This window comes from Citrus clementina, unplaced genomic scaffold, assembly GCF_000493195.1.
Source record: "Citrus clementina cultivar Clemenules unplaced genomic scaffold, Citrus_clementina_v1.0 scaffold_6, whole genome shotgun sequence".
NCBI lineage: Eukaryota > Viridiplantae > Streptophyta > Magnoliopsida > Sapindales > Rutaceae > Citrus > Citrus x clementina.
In genome coordinates, this window is record NW_006262139.1 from 18127356 (window position 1) to 18149619 (window position 22264).

At 33.5% G+C, this 22264-nt stretch overlaps 2 protein-coding genes and 1 pseudogene across 4 annotated transcripts; all 3 read right to left on the reverse strand.

Annotated features, from left to right (window-relative positions):
* Positions 1–4261: 4261 nt before the first annotated feature.
* LOC18038929 lies at positions 4262–7220 on the reverse strand (annotated as a pseudogene). The gene is made up of 6 exons (XR_002904821.1): positions 6991–7220; positions 6774–6873; positions 6352–6486; positions 6032–6146; positions 5405–5633; positions 4262–5047 (listed from the first exon to the last, which is right to left on the reverse strand). The product of XR_002904821.1 is annotated as a protein DEFECTIVE IN MERISTEM SILENCING 3 (transcript).
* Positions 7221–10792: 3572 nt separating this feature from the next.
* On the reverse strand, positions 10793–13175 carry LOC18038442 (F-box/FBD/LRR-repeat protein At5g53840). Its single transcript, XM_006429644.2, has 5 exons — positions 12930–13175; positions 12661–12692; positions 11672–12561; positions 11401–11547; positions 10793–11274 (listed from the first exon to the last, which is right to left on the reverse strand). The coding sequence occupies exons 1-5, from the start codon at positions 13001–13003 to the stop codon at positions 10960–10962; spliced, it is 1458 nt and encodes a 485-aa protein (XP_006429707.1). The 5' UTR covers positions 13004–13175; the 3' UTR covers positions 10793–10959.
* A 728-nt stretch (positions 13176–13903) lies between these two features.
* On the reverse strand, positions 13904–16428 carry LOC18038397 (transcription elongation factor TFIIS). 2 transcript variants are annotated; one of them, XM_006429645.2, is made up of 3 exons: positions 16236–16428; positions 15696–15866; positions 13904–15077 (listed from the first exon to the last, which is right to left on the reverse strand). In XM_006429645.2, the coding sequence occupies exons 2-3, from the start codon at positions 15849–15851 to the stop codon at positions 14121–14123; spliced, it is 1113 nt and encodes a 370-aa protein (XP_006429708.1). In that variant the 5' UTR covers positions 15852–15866; positions 16236–16428; the 3' UTR covers positions 13904–14120. The 2 variants fall into 2 exon arrangements, with proteins under 2 accessions (XP_006429708.1, XP_006429709.1); XM_006429646.2 differs by having other exon boundaries at positions 16196–16428.
* Between the last annotated feature and the right edge of the window lie 5836 nt (positions 16429–22264).

The following is a 22264-nucleotide window of genomic DNA, read 5'->3' on the forward strand; positions in this document are numbered from 1 at the left end:
AAAGTCTTCACGTCAGGCTAAAGCGAAAGTCTTCACGTCACGTACTTGGGATTTGGCTTATGCCCTCTGCTGGACTTGCGTGGCTCTAGTGAGGAAATTAATCCAAATCATGCAAGGCATCATAGTCTGGAAAGAATGGAATTGGACAAGAATAAAGATATTAAAGTATGGAATTGGACAAGAATAAAGATATTAAAGTAACAAAAGTTGATATTTTTAGCAAATTGAAGTGGAAGAACTTTTCCCCCAACGAAACACAGCGAAACCGAAAGAGGGAAAAAAAAAAGATAGGATAACAAACAACTCTTTCCCTTTATCATCATACTATACAATCTCTCCCATTTCTTTGATCCAATTCTCTTCATCTTGTCATCGAAATCTAAGTATTTGAAATCAATAATAAAACTTTAAAGCAAAGGAATAAAGTGAAATGAAAAAAGGGGGGGGTGTTAAAATGTGAGGTGACACAAATGATCCAAATCGAATGGTGCAGCTGTTGTTGTCACGCACATCACCTGATGGAGTCGTCGGGATGTCAAGGACTTAGTGGTCTGCTGACATGTCCAATCATCTCGGATTGCTCATGTCTGGGCCTCCAATTCCAAAAACAGTTGAAGCCATTCCCTGCCAGTACTTATTTCGTGGAAGAATCGAGCCACCACCAGAACTCATTTCCTTCATAACTAAAGCCAAAATCTTTTTTTATCTTCGTTTAACTTTGGGCAAAAGGAGATGCTTCTTCACAGCTTTAGAAAGATGAATTTCTGTTGGGTTTTGCTCAGGTGAAAGAGATAACTAAGTGGATGTTTCATTTCGTGAAAATACTTGTTTTTTTTTTGTCCACTGGTTAATCCAAAGCACTGGTTAATCGGTATTGCAGCCAATATTTCTCAGATATTTTGAATTATTTTGAATTTTCAATATGCTTTTACATATTTATTCTTTTATATTAATATTATACGTATTTTTATATTAACGGTAGGGAGGTGTTTATAATTATATCAATACTTTATATTTAAATGTCAATAACTCAAATATCAAGGGAGGTCCTTAAAAATTGTCCATGAAATTATTAACGCGTCAACCACTCGGCCGCCACGTCACATTTTAAAATTTTTAATCATTTATTCCTTTTTTTTTTTAATTTCGAAGTACTCCCTCTTTTTTTAAATTACTTTTTTGGTTTTAAGAATCTTGATATATTTATTGTTCAGGCAAAAATATTTTCATCAACTCATTGTAATATTTTTTTCCTTATATTTTGAATGAAAATATGAATAATTTAAGGTTTTTAAAAATAAAGAATGTTATAATTTGTTTAGGGTTTTAAGGATTAATCCGAAATTTATCTTTTTTTTAAAAGTTATTTCCTTAATGAGATTTTAAAAAATTAGGTTTCGAATTAAGGGGCTGCCACGTTTCACAAATTAATAGGCCGCCAATCACAACACCTCTTGCATTTTATTTCTCTCCTCGAATGAAATGGAATTGTGTTATTCGTTTCACCCACTCCGAGAACAATGGATGTAAAATCAGACAGTAGGAATAGGATATTGCCACAAATAATGTCCATCCACATGGAATGGAATGGATTGGAATTTGGATTGGAGTACTAATTAAGGTAGATACCTAAACGTTTTAAAAAGTTAATATGTGAAAATATCCAGATGAATCATTTTGCTTTTGCTTCCTTAGCCTCTATCAGTTTTGATAATTCGGCATAGACCTGATCCATTTCTGCATTAATGTCATCAAGTTCCTTCTTCATCGATTCAATGGCAGCATTGTTCTTTTCCTTAAGCTTTTCAATCTTCTCCTTCTGGCGATCCATATCTTCTTTCTTCTTCTTAATCTGTTCAAATTTTTCAAGCACTTTGCTCATATCTGTTATGAAACCCTCCTCTTCGTGGCTTGGTTCTGCGTCCATAATTTCCCTCTCTTTTCTTTTAGCTGTTAATAGAATAAATGGGGCAAAGTGTTAATTTGTTAGTTTTGTAAACAATTAAAATAGTTATATAAATAGATATACTGCATGAATTGGGAGTTACCATTGTCCAGTGGGTTTGAAATGGATTTTAAAGCAAGCTAACTGTTTTTTCTCATTCATATCATTTTTCATTTACAGAGAAGATATCTGAATCTGATCAAACTATTTCAAACTATAAAAAGTTCAATTCATGAAAACATGAGTCAGGACAACAACACTAATCACAAATTAAAGTTCATTAAATAAGAAGAAATTAATTAAAGCAGCTGATAATCTATTCATTAAACTTATTTAGTTAAAAAGGGAGAGAGAGGGAGAATTTTAAGTTTTAACCTTGATAAGAAGGGATTCCTCAAGTTGATGATTGATCAAAGGGAAGATGGCCGTAGTGAAATGAATTTACTTTTTGACTCTTGATTGACCAATTAATGTTGGACGTATAAATCTATAAATACCCTTCAGCTCACTTTGTGACTTGTGCGGTAGTTGGGGGCAGTGCATGCAAACTACTTGTGATACTTGTGGGGTTCTTCGTATGCCAAAGAAATATTCATGAGATGAACATGAATGAAAAATTCGGAATGCATGAAAAAATGTACAAAAAAATACATATCTCACTCTCACATACAATTTGAAAAGTAATTAGCAAATAGTATATCTTACTTTCACATGCAATTATTAAAAGTTGTCTAATAAATAAATCGTGTTCATTTAGGGTCCGTTTGGAATTGTTTTTGGTAAGCTTAAAAGTAATTTTGAAAATCTAAAAAGTAATTTAGTGTTTGGAAAAAAATAATCAAAATCACTTTTGTCAAAATCAGCATTTCCTACAGCTAATAGGCTGATATTGAAAAGAAGAGAATGAGCAGTTTTTAGATTCTGATTTTGATATTAAAAAAAAATCAAAATCACTTTTGTTAAAATCAGCCTCTTTCACAACTGATTTTGAAAAGTAGAGAACGACTAACTTTTAAATTCTGATTTTGAGAATTAATTTTATCATTTAATACAATTCCATAAATATCCTTAAAATTATTACCTAAACCCAAAATTATCATTATTCAAATTGGAAACAAAATCAATATTTTAATAAATTTTTGTTATAATTCATCAATATGAATTTGTAGGCCAAATTATTATTAAATTTGTTTCACTATATTATAAATTTTTAATTATCAATTATTTTAAGACAAAAAAATTAAAATCAATATCTTATAGATTTTATTTTTAGTTAAAATTATTATAATACACAACTAAAAATATTGTATGTAAATGTTTTTATATGTATAAGTAAATTTTATCATACATTATATATATTTTAGTCATTTATTTTCTCTCCGCAGTTTAATAATGAAATTTACCAAACATTCATAACTGTTTTCAAAACTTACGGTACTTTTGAAAATAAAATTTACTAAACACTTAACCGATTCTCTTCACATCTCATTGTTTCTATAATACAGCTAGCGACAACTATTTTAAAAGATACAACATTCCTAAATTGGCCCTTAATACAACCACATTAACTTCATTTTTTTTTTAATCAAATGTGAGGTTTCTCAGTTATTAACGTAATTTACTCTTTGTAAATTTACATTCAAATACTCATCTATTGACATGTGTAAATATATAAACTGTAACACTAACATATCATGTAATTCACACGCAAGCCACTAAGCCTTTGTTGTAGCCAACGTAGTAGCCAAATGGCCAAATCCTCCCTCCATGTTTAAATGGCAAGTGTTTGGTAGAAATATCAAACTGTTTGATGAAATGACTCAATGAAGGATGTCTTGGCGGGAAAGCTACTATTTGAATTCTTCTGCAACAACAAGCTTACAGGAAGAGAGTTCTTAACGTTTCTTGAGGGCTGAGGAGGTTTGAAAAGATCAATGGCTTAGATTAGAAGTTGAGAATCAAGGATTTTATGTCAACCAGTGAATAAAATAAAAAGTTGTACACAACCAACCTTATCATCTTTTTAATGGAAAGGGACAAAAATGCAGGATGGGTATTCATGACACATAATCCACAAATTTTAGTTAGTAAATATAAAATTGAATAGCAAAATGCCTAATTTTTGTAAGCCAAAATAATTATTGTTCTGTTGTTCTTCTAATCAAATGAAAGCTAGTCCTTTCACAATATAAAATTTCCATTCCACAAGGCCAATGTGGTTTTACTGTATAACTACCGATGAAGCCATTCATTGAAATCCAGAGATATATGATGTGTATATAAGTAGAAACAATGGTTAATATACGGGGCCTTGGATTAAAATGGAAGCGAGCCCAATAGTGAAATAGTCAATTCCAGGACAAATTGTTTAGTGAAACTGACCATCCTACACAATTTGAAGGGCCATAACTTCCAATTGCAGCAAAATTATGTCAACATCTAAGAAAAACCTAAATAGCAAGTAGAAAAGTGTGAAAGAGAAAAAAATAATTCTACAATACAGATGACAAAAAATAAATCAGTCATCTAACTTGTGAAGTTGTGATGGCAGATTTTCTTACCGACTGCCTAGGGAGAAGACGCCAGAGCTTCTAATAATCCCACCATCTAAAGAAATAGCTCCATCACTTATTAAGGGAAGAGCAAGTAACATGTCAGCTCTTGTTCTATACACTTGTAGACGATAGTTGCACAAAACAAGTTTTTGCTGTCAATATTGATCATATTCACAGCGTAGCCAAGAAAGCCAGGTGGACACTCCCCAGTCATATTCACAGCGTAGCCAAGAAAGCCAGGTGGACACTCCCCAGTGGGTAATCGCGGCTTCCAAAGATCAAGCCTCCTCTGTGGGTCATCAACCACAAATTCACCAGCAAAAGGTCTGGAAAAACGAAGTGTTCTCAGAATGTTTAAACATTGAAAGTTCTTAGAAAGAGAAACCGGCCATCTATAGCCCTCCCAATAGAAGCACCAAGCCCATGAAGACCAGAACTTTTGATAATGTGGCCTTCTTTATCGTATGTTTCCAGAGCCTTAACACATTCAAAAGTCTTGCAGACAATTGCCAGCATAGTGTCCACTCCTAAGTACTCCGATAAAAGACTGCACTCGAGATAACAAGAAAAACAAATAAAGGATGGTGAAAAAGTAATAATATTCACGTTGTCACAACTTCCCTCAACACTCAGCCCACAACCTAAACAGAAACGTGACTCTTTGACACCATCAACCTATCTTTGTGGCAATGCATCAATTAAAATCACTGACCATTCAGAAGCACATGACACAGTAACGACATGTAAGCTTTATGTATAAAATCTAAATGATAATAAATCATTAATGACAAGAAGAAGCAATATAAGCAAATTATAAAAATGAAAATGAAGCTAAAAATAAGCCTATCTAAAAGCACAACCACAAATGCAGAAGGATGAGCAAACAGTACAATATCCGACTGACCTGCTAAGATTCTCATCCTCAAGTTGGCCAAGTGAAGCAACAATACCAAGGACATCTTTGGTGAATGTAAGATGAGATGCCTGAGTGCAATGGCGTGTTTTCAGCTGACACAAAACACCTGCAGCAGATTTCTCATGCTGAAGAATCTGTCCTGTTGTTTCCTCCTCATTTTGATGGTTGGAATGGTCCTCATTATCGACTTTTGCAGAATGATACTTCCCAAGATTAACTGGATGAAAACTTATCAGAAGCAGACAAATACAGAAATCAAAGTGCATCATCAAAACCAGAAAAAGTCCAAAAGTTTTAAGTTGATGCCAAGTAACTATAAACAATTGCCACCTTAAGTCAAAAATCTTATATACAACATCTTTAGAACATAATTACTTAAACTTAGTGACAAAGTTTGCCACCTAGCTTTTAGATAAGATGACAGTTAAAAGAATGTCAATCAGACATTTATCCAAAGCTCCTGAAGTTTATTCTTATAAAATTTGGGAATGGCTCATTTCACCTACAGTTTGAAGCAGGGAGCCAATGTTTTGTTTTCATTTCATTTATTTTGCAAAGCTCAATAATGACTTAATTTACATTGACATATGTAGTAGATGAAAAGAAGTAATATACCTTGCAAGTCAAGAATCGAATCCCCTAACTTGAGGCTTTGGCTCTTCAAAAGTTTAATATGGTCCTCGTGCTGCTTAATTTTCAGGCCTATCATTTGTAGATCGTCTTGAAGTCTCTACAGAGATTGCTTTATTGCAAAGTCAGTTCATTATTGTATGAATAACGTGATAAAATAACATAAACAACTACTTTTATCTCATAATATAATATCAAAAGTGTCTGTTCTTTCTTTAGTTTCTCTTCTTTTTTTCCCCTTCCTCCTGACAATAGATAGCAAGATAAAATCTAAATCTAATTCCAAATTTATTTTCTGGTACAACCTTAGAATTGTAAATGACCAATTCTGTTCCTCCATTTTGCATTCCATCCCTTGCAACTACAGAGTTTTCAGTTTGATCCACTTGCATTGATGCTGATGAATCGTCAACCAATATTGCATTTGTTTGAGCTGAAAGCTGCAATAATAGGGTTAATTCGTATTTGCAGATACCATTTCACCACACAAACATCAAAGATGAAAATAAGAAAACAAACCCCAAAAAAAAGCCCAAATTGTAAAGGATAAGATGATTCCTACTTATACGTTAATTACAATTTCACTCTACATTGATGCATGAATAATTCATATCAGTATGAAATACAAATGTACAAACAAGGAACAGCTGGCTGCTTTCATGGAGCATTCATAATCAAATAGCATTTTAGTCATTGGAAGTTGACAATAAAAAGGCAAACTTCATACATGCGGTGTGGCCGGAATCATGTGAGCTTGTAGGTCAGATGAGGAATCCATGGCATGTCAAAGATCTTTCCACATTCCTTCACTTTCTAGTCCTCTTGTCCTATACAGAATCATCCCAAAAAAAAAAAACTTTGTCAAAATCAAGAAAAAGTTTTTTTCTAGTAAATTTCCAAGGAAAGAAAAATGGGTAAAAAAAAAAAAAAGATTCAGTGCTTACTGAACTGGTTGGTGAAGCTCCTTGGTTTTCCCTACAATGGCCGTCGTTTTCCGGCCATCGGAGATACTACGGCGGCTTCGAGGCGACACGGCGGTGACCAAGGACGTTCACGGCCAGCAGCAGAATCGGTGGTTGTGAGTTGTGTGAGACCCGAGTTCGAAATGGGAAAAGACTACTGCCTAGGGTTAGTATACTGAAATTGGGATTCCATTATTTTTATTTTCAAGGTGTTGGTGTGTTTTAAATAATTATTTATGAACCACCAATCACGCGTGAACAAGTGGTAGAATAAAGAGAGAGGTTATTTGTACCCACCATTAAATTAAGGCTTGTGGTAAGTTAGGTTGAGTGTAACTTGCGCCTCTTATAGTAATGGTATTGTTGTTGTGAGGTTACGCTCACGTAACTTAAGGCCTCCCTTAAATTAATATGTTCAATAATTTATTATAAAATAATGCTGAATAGTTAAATTTTTATCTTAAATAATATGTTGTTTATTAATTTATTGATAAAATAATACAATTAGTTTATTCAAATATTATAAAGAATATAATAAATATCATATTATTTATGGGATAGTTTTTTTTTTTGAATTCTGTTATACATATATTGTTACTGATATTATATTAAACATTACAATTACAATATTTACAATCGTACTAAATAACTGAGACCACTGCCATACATTAACCTACTGAAGCATTTGCCCAAATATTTTAAATCATCTCTAATATTCGAAGGGTATCTACTTCACTCACATTTCGTAAGTGAGAGACTGTCTTTACTTAATTAGTTGATAATTGAGGAATATCTGAAACTAACCTCCATAATATTCTTATGAAGGTTCGAACCTTACACTCAATATTATAAGTGGAATGCTTCTCCCATTAGACCAAAAGCGCATTGATTATGGGATAGTTATTTAAAATAAATAATTTGAGATATTTTACTCCTTATCGTATCAATTCATGCGAATATGTTAAAATCTAATAATCAAATATTAACTAAAACATACATATCTGTGATTAAAATTGTACTAGCATTGATTTTTCCCTCCATAAAGCCAACGTATCTCGTGATCATGTGACAGTGTGTTATGAAGTAAGATTAATACCGAGTAAATGAGAATAACTTAAGTCGAATGGCATGTGGAGACGGGTCGAAAGAGTAAAACTCTCTTATTCAATTATATTTTATTTTTCCTAATTAATTTGCTTTAAGTGCATTTTGATAATAATAGATATTTTTTTAACTGAGTTTAATAAGTAGTGATGTGGATCAAATGACGGGGCGTCGATTTTTCCGACTTAAAACCAATTGCCGAACTAGTAACCCTGCAAATTGGACTGAATGGATCAACAACAAAAAAAAAAAGATAAAACAAAATAAATAAATTTCAATTATGTAGTTGCCTCCTGAACCATTGGACTTAAAAGTCAACAAATAATATTTAATCCACAATCATAAATTTGTGTCGGAATCTCAAGTAAAATTCAAGTTAAGTAACCCTGTTTATGTGCTTGTTTTCAATCAGAACTCTCGGCTCAATAAAAATTTACAATAATCATATTGATGAACAGCTAAATAAACAATGGGACTTCATTCCCAGTACAAATTATAAGAGCTAGAGTCAATAATTCATGATAAAATTGTTCATCTATGGTATCACAAATTGCCACAAAAGAAATAAAATATTTCACAAACTCTGTGTGAGCTAAACATCCCATGAATCCAACCAATTCGACCTCCCTAATGCTCAGTTCACATGACCGATACTTACAGGTCTCTGCCAATCCAAATGGGGGCTGTACCTATAATACCTGAGATTATTGGACAAAAGCCCGTCATGTCAAAAATGTACAGAGTATAAAACAACATATTCTAAGAATTTACATGTCGTAATAATATTTTCAACAACAAAATGAGAGAACATTCATCTTCAGTGTAAAATCTATATAACGGTCGACATGCTTTCAAGAAAGCAGTACGAGGAAGGACAGTAATTAGATAACAAATGTTCAAGAACCTCTCATGCTGCAGCTACATTCATCAAACGTAGGGCCATAAGAGAGCTGAAGCTAGAATAACTATCAAGATGGGTGAGAGAATATTGGTCAACATTACATGAATAATTCCGAATCTACTAAAGTCCAACTCAAGCCTTTGAACTCTCTTTTCTACTGCAAACTTTGATCCAAGTATGAACATCAACATCTATAGGATGCCACATCAGAACAAACAATTAACTCTTCCATAGCATGACCTTGAAGTGAACTCAAAGCTTGATTGACCCCACTATCAAACTTATGCCTTTCTAGAGCAAGTGGCTCACTTCCTAAACCCAATTTCCATTCATAGTCCGTCATTAGGAGGGGATTGCCAAAGTTCAAACAACCAGAAAACCACTTCCATAAACATCTCAATCTATGCTGGTCGTAACTGCTTCTTTTATAGTCAAGCAAGACAAGACATTTACAAGCCACTTGGACTTGTAGTTCAGTAGTGAACCATTACCCTTAAAGTCAAGCATGACTATGAGGGCAATGGTTCGAATTTTCACGGACTCAATCTCTCTCAATTAAATATAATTGTGTGGAGATTACTTGTAACATCTTTCTCCCTTGCGAAATGCTAGTGGAGCAGAGACATCCCTCCTCCGTGAGGGGTATTTGGTCGAACATGTATTTCATAGAATAAAAATATAATAATGTGAGTCCCAAGTATATATCTGATTGTAAATATCAGTGTAATGATCTGTTGTCATAGCAATTGTAAATATATGTATAATACAGTAACCTGATACTTAATCAGTTTTGCTGCCACTGATTCTAGGCCCCTGACTTTGGTGCGTCACCTAATTAGAGTATGAACCATAGACGTCAGTTCTAAAAGAGGGATCCAAAAGAGGGATGGAGAATTAGTATAATGAATGTAATTCGGACTCTTTTTTTTTTTTTAATAAACGTTAAGAGGAAACTAAATAATTCATGACTGACATGATGTGTGGCATCTTTTGGAATAAATGACCGAATTAAGCACCTTAACGATTATCTTGAGCAATAAGTTAATTAACTGATTAATACTCTAGCAGTCTGGTGACATGCAAAAGACTCACGAAAGAGCTTTGTAAAATGAAACTAGAGAAAATACAGATAGATGAATTGTTATTGTAGAAGTATTGCTAGTATTTATGGTCTTGCTATTTTTTTCTTCTTACTTGTTATTGAATACTCTCTCTTATGTTCATTTTTTTACTCAATTACTTGAGTTATTAATTGTGGGAATTAATTAAGGTCCGTGGTATAAAGCTTTGGAGGATAACACATCCCTCAAGTATGCGCTAATGTTAGTCACTGATTGAAGGTTACCTGTTGAAATGGAGAGAGTGCCAATAGATGCAAGTGTTGATCCCCTGGAAGCAGGGGATATACAACACGGCATGCACGCTTTTTGAAAACCCATCAAGAAATAAAACAAGAAACTGTGACTAAATATAAGGAAATTGAAAAAAAAAAAAAAAAAAAAGGAAAAAGACAATGGAGAATTTACAAAAAACAATCTCAATTGAAATTTGAAAAGAATCAAGAGGGTAATACAAAAGCGCCTTCAAAAGAGAAGGCCATCAAGTTAAGAGTAACCAAGTTTTTTTGCATTTGACAGTGACGCGAACATGCACTCTAACAACGCACCAACTCTCCATCCATCCATCACCATCAAGGCAAAATGCCTCAAATTCCACTACATTTCCTGCAAAGCCATTTTTAGTTTCATCTTTCTAATTTATTACAATGTACACAATATGAAAACAAAGAAGTATTTCATTATATTTTGATGAATCATAGAAAAGGAGGAAAAAAAAAAAATGGCTCCATTCCCAGTAAAAGTGTAAAACCAGAAGAATAGTGAATGAACTCACAGGTCCCAACCCACGTCCCACGCCAGAAAATAATTCAAGATTATTTTACATGTCTATGGTATCACAAAATCCCACAAAGGAAATCTAGCTCCCAACTCAATAGCATGCTTTCTAGCAGAATGATACTCCTCACTGTCCCTATACAGTAATTCCTTTGGAGTCCCCAAATACTTAGGTATACAAGGATCAATAATTATCTTCTCTAACAGTTTGGCTTTCTCGATCAAATACATCACAAACTCAGTTTCAGCTCTCTGCCCCTCAAATCCTACCAATTCGACCACCCTAACGCTTAATTCACAGACTGATAAATACGGATGATCCTTGACAGTCCGTGCTGTTCCAGATGAGGGATGTACACGAAATAGCTGAGACGAGAAAAGACAGCAGTATCATAGTTAGGCATAGATACACAAATCAAACTTGAAATATATAAACGGAAATGGTAAACAAGATTCTTAACTAATCAAAGTAAAAAGGAAAAAACATTTCACCTTCAGTGTAAATTTATACAATGAAGGACATGCCCTCAAGAAAGCAGCACAAGGAAGGAGACGATCATCATCAAATAAATTGATTTCCATTTCCAAATGCTTGAGATTACATAATTCAGGAAGATCGTACGGGACTGCCTCAGGTACCTGAAAATTTTTGATGAAAATGTAACACAAGCACATCGAAATAAATAAAAATGAAAAACAAAATAAATGATCAATAACAATACTAGTTATTTGTATTAAGGAAAGGGGGAAAAAGCACACTTACACTCACAAAAGCTAGGTTCAACTTAAGTGTGTGTAGTTGCAGAAGAATGGTTGAAAGCTGGCGGAGTTTATTCATGATGTAGGTGCAAAAGAATCGATCAAAAGATACCTCAGTAAGATTTGGAACATCTCTAAAAAAAACAATTCCTGATCCAGAATATTCAAAAGATATGATATTTGGTGCATCAATTTCAACATACTGCAAGAGCACAAGATGTAACTTTAAGTACTTCAACCTGAGTGATGGACCAGAAACTTTAAGACTAGTGAGACATGGTGAGTGGATTACGGTTAACACCTCAAGAAAATGACAGCAAGATAACAAATGTTCAAGAGCTTCTCCTGTCACAGCTACAGTATTCAAACTGAGGGCTGTAAGAGAACTGAAGCTAGAATAACTGTCAAGATGCGGTGAAAAAGTGTATTCGGCAACAGGCCATGAAAAATCTTGTACCCTAGAAAAGTCCAAATCAAGCTTCTGAACTTTCTTTTCTACAGCAAAATTGATCCAGTTATGAATATCCCCATTGGAGGCAACATCAAAACAAATCCTTAACCCTTCCAGAGAGTGACATTGAAGTGATCTCAAAACTTGATTGACCCAACTCACAAACTTGTGTCTTTCGACATCGAGTGGCTGACTTCCCAAACCCAATGTCCAGTTATAGTCCCCCATAGTGAGTGGATTGTCAAAGTTCAAACAACCATTAAACCACTTCCATAGATATCTCCATCGACTTGATAATATGCTGGTTCTAGCTGCTTCTTTAATAGTCAAGCGAGACAAGACAGTTACAAGAATATCATCGGGGAGTTCGCTAATGCGATCATATAGGCAAGTGTAATCCTCTCTCCTTTTTCTCTTATTGCAAGGCAGAAGCCAAGTCGTGTCTGAGAGAATTAACCAAAACCCAACAAATTAAATTAGCAATTGAAAAGCAAATAATAAATAATTTAACCCAGAATGAGTAATATAGCCGGCAGTCTAACCTGTGCAGTGGGAGAGAGTCTCCACCTCGCTCCTAAGAGAGAATTTTAAAAACAGTAAGTCCTCAAAAAAAAAAAAAAAAAAACTAAAATCATAAACATCACACACACATATATAAAGACATTTCATAAAATTTCCTCTATTGCTTTTCTTTTATGCGCTCGCAAAATCCCCAAATCAAACACTTTGTCAGCCTAGGGCATCTATGACTCCTTCATTATGGAAAAAGGGGGAAAAAAAAGAAAAAGACAAAGGTTTACTGAATACTTACCTCAGCAATTTCGATTTTGAATTTCTGGCAATTTCTCGGCATTCGGAGCTCATGACTCCTTGGCAATTTTTCATCTTGTTCAGCAAAATAAAATAAAATCAAAATCGATGAATATCTACGATAATGATTCGTTCCTTCTTATGTAATATTTGTTTGCCACTTACTCTGAGTCCTTACTGTAATAGGATATTTTGTTGTTTTTAAGTGTGAAGGAATACGGTTGCAAGTTTCATAACTGGTTGAAAAAATAAAATAATAAAACAGTAGTGTTGTAAGGCATTCTAAAAAATTATAAGATAAGTAATTTATTAATTCAACCATACGTGTGTGATGATAATGCAATTTATTATGAATTATGATAGACAACTCAATTTTTTTTATTTTAAATTTTATTTTGAATAATTTATTATTTATTAAGCGATTGATAATTCTTTATAATTTTTAAGTGAATTAATTGTATTATTTCATCAATGAATATCACATTATATGGGACAATTTTTGTGATAAAAAAATTGAGATGTATACACTCACATTATATGAGATAATTTTTTTAATAAAAAAATTGAGATGTATAACATTATTCTTTATTTATTTAGAGTTTATAAAATATTTATCATTCAATAAATAAGTTTATGCACTTAAATTTTACAAATTTATCAATTACTCAATAAATAGCACATGAAATATCACATGACATGTCATATGGTGTCTTATCATCACTTTTCTTTTTAGATATATTATTTATATCTCATCATCTTAGAGGAGGATGCAAAATTCAAATCCCACCCTCTAACGTTCATTTTAACTTGGGGGGTAGACTCTCCCAAATTTATTCCACAGCAACATAAGGCAATTTGGGTCATTATCACTAATTAAAATCCCCTAAGCCACAGAATCTTACTGGAAAAGAAAACAATTTCATGTCTTCCCCTGCAAGCCAATGATTGATTTTATCAACGCAGATGCACGGTCCATAAGAACTAAAAATACGATAACTTATAGGTATACTTTCACTTTTACATGGTAAAAAAAATAAATAAATAGACTCATTAATTGATTGGATTGTATAATAGTGATTCTGGGCCTAGCAATTTAGTTGCACAAATAGCTTCTAACTGCAATTGATGTTGAATCACCACATCACCAGCACTAGTAACTGCTTAACTTCAAACTATATCCTTAATCACAAGACTAAACGGGCAGCAGGCCGTACAAGGCCGTAGTTGATTCCCAATACTGATAGCAATTAAGACATTTTATCCGTTTTGCTGAACTATTCTGGTCATTCCCGTGGTTGGTGGTCTTTTTATGCCCACATCGACCACACATGTATCTCGTTGAATGGTAAATTGGACCCAGGTACCCTCCCTTCCAGGGCAGGTACCTGTCAGAAGCTCTCTCTTTTTTGATCTGTTGATTTAAGCGCCGGCTTCCATCACTAACCATTTCTTCCGAAGACATTTTGATCAGTGCCTCTGGCTTGACATGCCCAAGAAGAACTTTTCTACGGAAATCTGGGTTTTCTGGATCCATGAGATTAAACAATATAGATCTATACTTAACCTCATAGGTTCCAAAAGAGTGGCCCCACTTTTCAAACATTAGAGACTCTGCTGTAATAGCAACTCGAATTGGATCACATCCATTCAATTTATCTTGAACTTCTTCATCAACCTCACCAGAAACCTTGGACAATGCCTTGTAAAGTTTTTCCCTTATCCTTTCCCGAAAGTAATCATTGCATTTAATCATAGAAACCAACTTCTGTGGAACAACAGCAGAAGCTGGCTTCTCTTCTCTAATCGCTTCGGCATCGACATTATCCAATGAGTTGGTTTCCTCAGTCACAATGAATTCCGATCCTACCAGTTTCTTGGATCTCGGTGCACCCTTCTGATCAACTCTTCGAACCTTGACAACTTCAACATCCAAAGCCTGTTCAAACTCATCAGAAGTGATCTGCCGCTTGCCCTTGGCAATCTCTACATTTGCAGACTTGATCTCACCACAGATTGCAAAGCTTCCATTTTCCTCATCTCCTTTCATTTGCTCAAGGAACAAGCTTCTCCATGACAAAATCAGTTCAGAAGCCGTATCCTGGATTTTCTGCCTTGGATGTTTTGTCAGCGGTAGAAGATGCCTTACAAGCTGAAATAATTTGCACAAGGAGCTAAGTAAAATAAAATAACTAAAATTCCAGCAGGTGCAAACTAGCCATGCAATTAGTCTATCAGTCTATGCAAAATGTTAATAAAGTTGCATAAAGTAACATGCCAATCTTTGAAATATTGTTTCTTCCCACAGAGGCCATTTAGCATGTCAGACTGTGCAGTAAAATCTTTGTCCAACTGCATTGTATCGTGTTGGCATCTTTGTTCTACGAAAAATACTAGATGGACCTGTCCAATGACCATTATAAACCTCTTAAAAGACCTGTAAACTCCAAACACACTACTACCAAGTGCACTCCCACATCATCAAAAAAATAACCTCAACAAGATCACTCTCATTACCCATTTGATTTCATACAACTCCCCGCATTTACACCCGCTTCCATATCCAATCAAATAGTCAAACTCTGTATCACATGGTCGATCTAAGTATATTTCTTGGAATGCCATCTTAAATGGGTTAATCTTTGTACAAATGATAGGAGAGATCAAGTAATTCACAAACATATTAGATGCAAGGTGAAAACATAGAACCTAACATGCATGACATAACAAGCAAACTAAGTATACATATGGAGAGTGAGTAACACAACACCTGCGTGGAAACAAGAAGTTGACAGGTGATGGAAGACTTGTGGAGCTGATCCAATGCCGCAATGCACTGTGCTTCCTCCAACTCTCCTTCTGCGGATGCTGCTGTCTCTGCCCTTCTTTTTGCTGCTTCACACAACTCCATGACCTCTTTCTCCATTGCTATTTGTTCAGCCTGTTCAATTTAAAGGAGCAAAGCAACGAAAAGCCAAAATTACAAAAACAATTTGTGGATATATATATATATATATAAATACTATAACAGAAAAAAAAAAAGCAATTCATTCGATAGTAAAAACACAAAATTCTTCTCCCAAAAAAAAAAAAAATTCCTTATTGCCAAGAAGTAAACTTGGTTTTAAATCATAAATTTTGTTTATTACTAATTGTAGAAACAAACGAAACTGCAGCTAATTGATCTTATTGTTCTACGTATAGCAACAACGGAACAGAAGAAAAAAAAAGTGGTATTGTTATACACACACACACACACTATAACAATACCGAAATAAAGTGGTTGTCGGCGGTAGCGAAGACGGCTTACGGATGATGGCAGCTGGCAAGGCGTGCGATATGCTAGAGCCGGCCAGTTATTGCTGACGGCGAGCGGCGTGTTGGGATTGCAGGGGAAATATTTGCAGAGTTTTTATTTATTTTCTTATTTGTTATTTCTCTTTTATTCTGTTTCTTTTCTAATAACAATACGTATAGGATACAACACAACGGCCAACGCAGATATGTCGACTCTACCCCCTACCGAGCAGCACAAGCAACAAGAAGAACGTCAATTTTGGTAGAATTAATGACACGTGACGTTAATGAAAACATTGGTAATTGTTAGAGACCTCCCCTGAGGTTTAGGAAATTAACACGTAAATAGAAAGTATTGATATAATTACAGACACTTCCGTTGCTGTTAGATGCTAGTTAGTTTGACTGTCAGTAGACTATTAAAATTACTAAAATGTCCTTACTGTCAAGATAATAAATTATTAAATAAAGTTTTGGGAACTGATGGGTAATAAAATTCCCTCTAGAATCACAAAATATAGAAAAAGACCAAATTAGCCATCTATATCCTCTCTAATGTAAACAACACATTAAACTCAAGGAGAACCCGTCTTCTATGCAATGGCTTAAGACCAAATAAAATGTTTTGGCTAGCAAATAATTTTACAACCAATGGAAAACTAAGAATTAAAAATCAGAGAGAGCAGAAATTGAAAACCAATACATCAGCTAGCACAATTAAATGATTTGGCCAAGTAGGTTCAAATAATTATTCCAATTTAATTTTCAGGAATAGGAAGGAATTCTGAATCTACTCCTAAAAATTTTGTTTCCGATGGTGGCCAAATGGATCAGTTGATGACCTCAATGCTTATCAAGAAATATGCTACATGCCTCTCAAAGTGCCCATCAAACTAAGTTCTCCTCTTTGTTCTCCATGCTGTAAATAATATGGATATGTTTGAAAGTGGGAGCGGAAAAGACATCATCCACCGTGGAAACTATACGTAAGAAATTGACTAATGTTAAACCAATTGGGGTGTTAACACAGAGAAGATTTTACTTGATGAATACGATTGCATAAAAGTTAGAATTAGATAAAGCCACTCAACTTTCTCAGTGCATTCAAATGTGCACCGTAGTTTAGTTTTCACAGTCTTTAGTCATCCAATTGAAGAAGTTGGAAAAGGATTGACAAAATTTGAAAACTAATAACAAAGTGACTAAAAAAAGGGCCAATATGATAGGTCCCAATCAAAGTTAGCTAACAATCACAAGAGTTTTCTGCTATGGCGAGAAAACAAAGACCAAGATAAATTGATTTAGTTGACTGAATGCTTTTTATTATGCTGGAGCCTTTACTTATAATACTAACATAACAAACTCAGCCTACAAACACGGCTGTAATCAAAATACGTAATTGAAATAACACCTTTGCTACTTTTACGAAACACAAAGTTAAACAACAACTACTAAGGATTTGATCTTATCCTTAATTCCTACACAATCATTAAAGCTATCAAATCCCTTGATTCTTACTATCAATTCTCACGTGAACAACTTTGATTCATTATTCTCACGTGAACCCATGCATGCATGAACCATGCCAGGCTAAAGCGAAAGTCTTCACGTCACGTACTTGGGATTTGGCTTATGCCCTCTGCTGGACTTGCGTGGCTCTAGTGACTGTGACTGCTTCTTATCACAATAGTTTCAACAGTAGGAAATTAATCCAAATCATGCAAGGCATCATAGTCTGGAAAGAATGGAATTGGACAAGAATAAAGATATTAAAGTAACAAAAGTTGATATTTTTAGCAAATTGAAGTGGAAGAACTTTTCCCCCAACGAAACACATTGATATGTAATAATCTGAATTACGCACGGGGTAAAGCGAAACCGAAAGAGGGAAAAAAAAGAAGATAGGATAACAAACAACTCTTTCCCTTTATCATCATACTATACAATCTCTCCCATTTCTTTGATCCAATTCTCTTCATCTTGTCATCGAAATCTAAGTATTTGAAATCAATAATAAAACTTTAAAGCAAAGGAATAAAGTGAAATGAAAAAAGGGGGGGGTGTTAAAATGTGAGGTGACACAAATGATCCAAATCGAATGGTGCAGCTGTTGTTGTCACGCACATCACCTGATGGAGTCGTCGGGATGTCAAGGACTTGGTGGTCTGCTGACATGTCCAATCATCTCGGATTGCTCATGTCTGGGCCTCTAATTCCAGAAACAGTTGAAGCCATTCCCTGCCAGTACTTATTTCGTGGAAGAATCGAGCCACCACCAGAACTCATTTCCTTCATAACTAAAGCCAAAATCTTTTTTTATCTTCGTTTAACTTTGGGCAAAAGGAGATGCTTCTTCACAGCTTTAGAAAGATGAATTTCTGTTGGGTTTTGCTCAGGTGAAAGAAATAACTAAGTGGATGTTTCATTTCGTGAAAATACTTGTTTTTTTTTTTGTCCACTGGTTAATCCAAAGCACTGGTTAATCGGTATTGCAGCCAATATTTCTCGGATATTTTGAATTATTTTGAATTTTCAATATGCTTTTACATATTTATTCTTTTATATTAATATTATACGTATTTTTATATTAACGGTAGGGAGGTGTTTGTAATGATATCAATACTTTATATCTAAATGTCAATAACTCAAATATCAAGGGAGGTCCTTAAAAATTGTCCATGAAATTATTAACGCGTCAACCACTCGGCCGCCACGTCACATTTTAAAATTTTTAATCATTTATTCCTTTTTTTTTTAATTTCGAAGTACTCCCTCTTTTTTTAAATTACTTTTTTGGTTTTAAGAATCTTGATATATTTATTGTTCAGGCAGAAATATTTTCATCAACTCATTCTAATATTTTTTTTCCTTATATTTTGAATGAAAATATGAATAATTTAAGGTTTTTAAAAATAAAGAATGTTATAATTTGTTTAGGGTTTTAAGGATTAATCCGAAATTTATCTCTTTTTTTAAAAGTTATTTCCTTAATGAGATTTTAAAAAATTAGGTTTCGAATTAAGGGGCTGCCACGTTTCACAAATTAATAGGCCGCCAATCACAACACCTCTTGCATTTTATTTCTCTCCTCGAATGAAATGGAATTGTGTTATTCGTTTCACCCACTCCGAGAACAATGGATGTAAAATCAGACAGTAGGAATAGGATATTGCCACAAATAATGTCCATCCACATGGAATGGAATGGATTGGAATTTGGATTGGAGTACTAATTAAGGTAGATACCTAAACGTTTTAAAAAGTTAATATGTGAAAATATCCAGATGAATCATTTTGCTTTTGCTTCCTTAGCCTCTATCAGTTTTGATAATTCGGCATAGACCTGATCCATTTCTGCATTAATGTCATCAAGTTCCTTCTTCGTCGATTCAATGGCAGCATTGTTCTTTTCCTTAAGCTTTTCAATCTTCTCCTTCTGGCGATCCATATCTTCTTTCTTCTTCTTAATCTGTTCAAATTTTTCAAGCACTTTGCTCATATCTGTTATGAAACCCTCCTCTTCGTGGCTTGGTTCTGCGTCCATAATTTCCTTCTCTTTTCTTTTAGCTGTTAATAGAATAAATGGGGCAAAGTGTTAATTTGTTAGTTTTGTAAACAATTAAAATAGTTATATAAATAGATATACTGCATGAATTGGGAGTTACCATTGTCCAGTGGGTTTGAAATGGATTTTAAAGCAAGCTAACTGTTTTTTCTCATTCATATCATTTTTCATTTACAGAGAAGATATCTGAATCTGATCAAACTATTTCAAACTATAGAAAGTTCAATTCATGAAAACATGAGTCAGGACAACAACACTAATCACAAATTAAAGTTCATTAAATAAGAAGAAATTAATTAAAGCAGCTGATAATCTATTCATTAAACTTATTTAGTTAAAAAGGGAGAGAGAGGGAGAATTTTAAGTTTTAACCTTGATAAGAAGGGATTCCTCAAGTTGATGATTGATCAAAGGGAAGATGGCCGTAGTGAAATGAATTTACTTTTTGACTCTTGATTGACCAATTAATGTTGGACGTATAAATCTATAAATACCCTTCAGCTCACTTTGTGACTTGTGCGGTAGTTGGGGGCAGTGCATGCAAACTACTTGTGATACTTGTGGGGTTCTTCGTATGCCAAAGAAATATTCATGAGATGAACATGAATGAAAAATTCGGAATGCATGAAAAAATGTACAAAAAAATACATATCTCACTCTCACATACAATTTGAAAAGTAATTAGCAAATAGTATATCTTACTTTCACATGCAATTATTAAAAGTTGTCTAATAAATAAATCGTGTTCATTTAGGGTCTGTTTGGAATTGTTTTTGGTAGGCTTAAAAGTAATTTTGAAAATCTAAAAACTAATTTAGTGTTTGGAAAAAAATAATCAAAATCACCTTTTGTCAAAATCAGCATTTCCTACAACTAATATACTGATTTTGAAAAGCAGAGAATGAGTAGTTTTTAGATTCTGATTTGATATTAAAAAAAAAATCAAAATCATTTTTGTTAAAATCAGCCTCTTTTACAGCTGATTTTGAAAAGTAGAGAACGACTAACTTTTAAATTCTGATTTTGAGAATTAATTTTATCCTTTAATACAATTCCATAAATATCCTTAAAATTATTACCTAAACCCAAAATTATCATTATTCAAATTGGAAACAAAATCAATATTTTAATAAATTTTTGTTATAATTCATCAATATGAATTTGTAGGCCAAATTATTATTAAATTTGTTTCACTATATTATAAATTTTTAATTATCAATTATTTTAAGACAAAAAATTAAAATCAATATCTTATAGATTTTATTTTTAGTTAAAATTATTATAATACACAACTAAAAATATTGTATGTAAATGTTTTTATATGTATAAGTAAATTTTATCATACATTATATATATTTTAGTCATTTATTTTCTCTCCGCAGTTTAACAATGAAATTTACCAAACATTCATAACTGTTTTCAAAACTTACGGTACTTTTGAAAATAAAATTTACTAAACACTTAACCGATTCTCTTCACATCTCTACAACTAGTAACAACTATTTTAAAAGGTACAACATTCCTAAATTGGCCCTTAATACAACCACATTAACTTCATTTTTTTTTTTAATCAAATGTGAGGTTTCTCAGTTATTAACGTAATTTACTCTTTGTAAATTTACATTCAAATACTCATCTATTGACATGTGTAAATATATAAACTGTAACACTATTACACTAACATATCATGTAATTGACACGCAAGCCACTAAGCCTTTGTTGTAGCCAACGTAGTAGCCAAATGGCCAAATCCTTCCTCCATGTTTAAATGGCAAGTGTTTGGTAGAAATATCAAACTGTTTGATGAAATGACTCAATGAAGGATGTCTTGGCGGGAAAGCTACTATTTGAATTCTTCTGCAACAACAAGCTTACAGGAAGAGAGTTCTTAACGTTTCTTGAGGGCTGAGGAGGTTTGAAAAGATCAATGGCTTAGATTAGAAGTTGAGAATCAAGGATTTTATATCAACCAGTGAATAAATAAAAAGTTGTACACAACCAACCTTATCATCTTTGTATTATTGTATTGACCCACAAATCTTAGCATCAATATTCAGCAATTGTACTAATACGAGTGGCCGTATGAAATGCCACTAGCCCTTTGGCCGAAGTGGTTGGGTTGTTGTCCTGACGCCACAAAAGCATTGTGGGGGCTAAAATATTTATAAGTATTTTTCCTTTGCAAAATGCGAGCGGAGAAATGCGTGTGGAGAAGAGACGTCCCTCGTCTGTGAGGGTTATTTGTTTGGGTATGTACTTTCATTAAATTTAATGTAATGAAGTCCTAATTTTGTATATCTAATTGTAAATATCAGTGTAATGTCTGTTATAATAGCAGTTGTAAATATCTATGCAATACAGTAATATGATGTGTAATCAATATTAAAAAAAAATGCAGCTTTATGATAAGAAATTAATTCTTTTTAGCATTTCTCTTCTTATTGAGGTAAAAAACCAATACCAATTGCTGGAATTTAT

What these genes read in the sequence shown, in the direction of transcription:
- LOC18038442 (XM_006429644.2), bottom strand. Translation starts at nt 13,003, where the DNA reads ATGAAAAATTGCCAAGGAGTCATGAGCTCCGAATGCCGAGAAATTGCC. An exon ending in GACTCTCTCCCACTGCACAG is followed by an intron (nt 12,562 to 12,660) that starts GTTAGACTGCCG and finishes TAATTCTCTCAG; the next exon opens with ACACGACTTGGCTTCTGCCT. An exon ending in TGTATAAATTTACACTGAAG is followed by an intron (nt 11,275 to 11,400) that starts GTGAAATGTTTT and finishes TTCTCGTCTCAG; the next exon opens with CTATTTCGTGTACATCCCTC.
- LOC18038397 (XM_006429645.2), bottom strand. Translation starts at nt 15,851, where the DNA reads ATGGAGAAAGAGGTCATGGAGTTGTGTGAAGCAGCAAAAAGAAGGGCA. An exon ending in AACTTCTTGTTTCCACGCAG is followed by an intron (nt 15,078 to 15,695) that starts GTGTTGTGTTAC and finishes AAATTATTTCAG; the next exon opens with CTTGTAAGGCATCTTCTACC.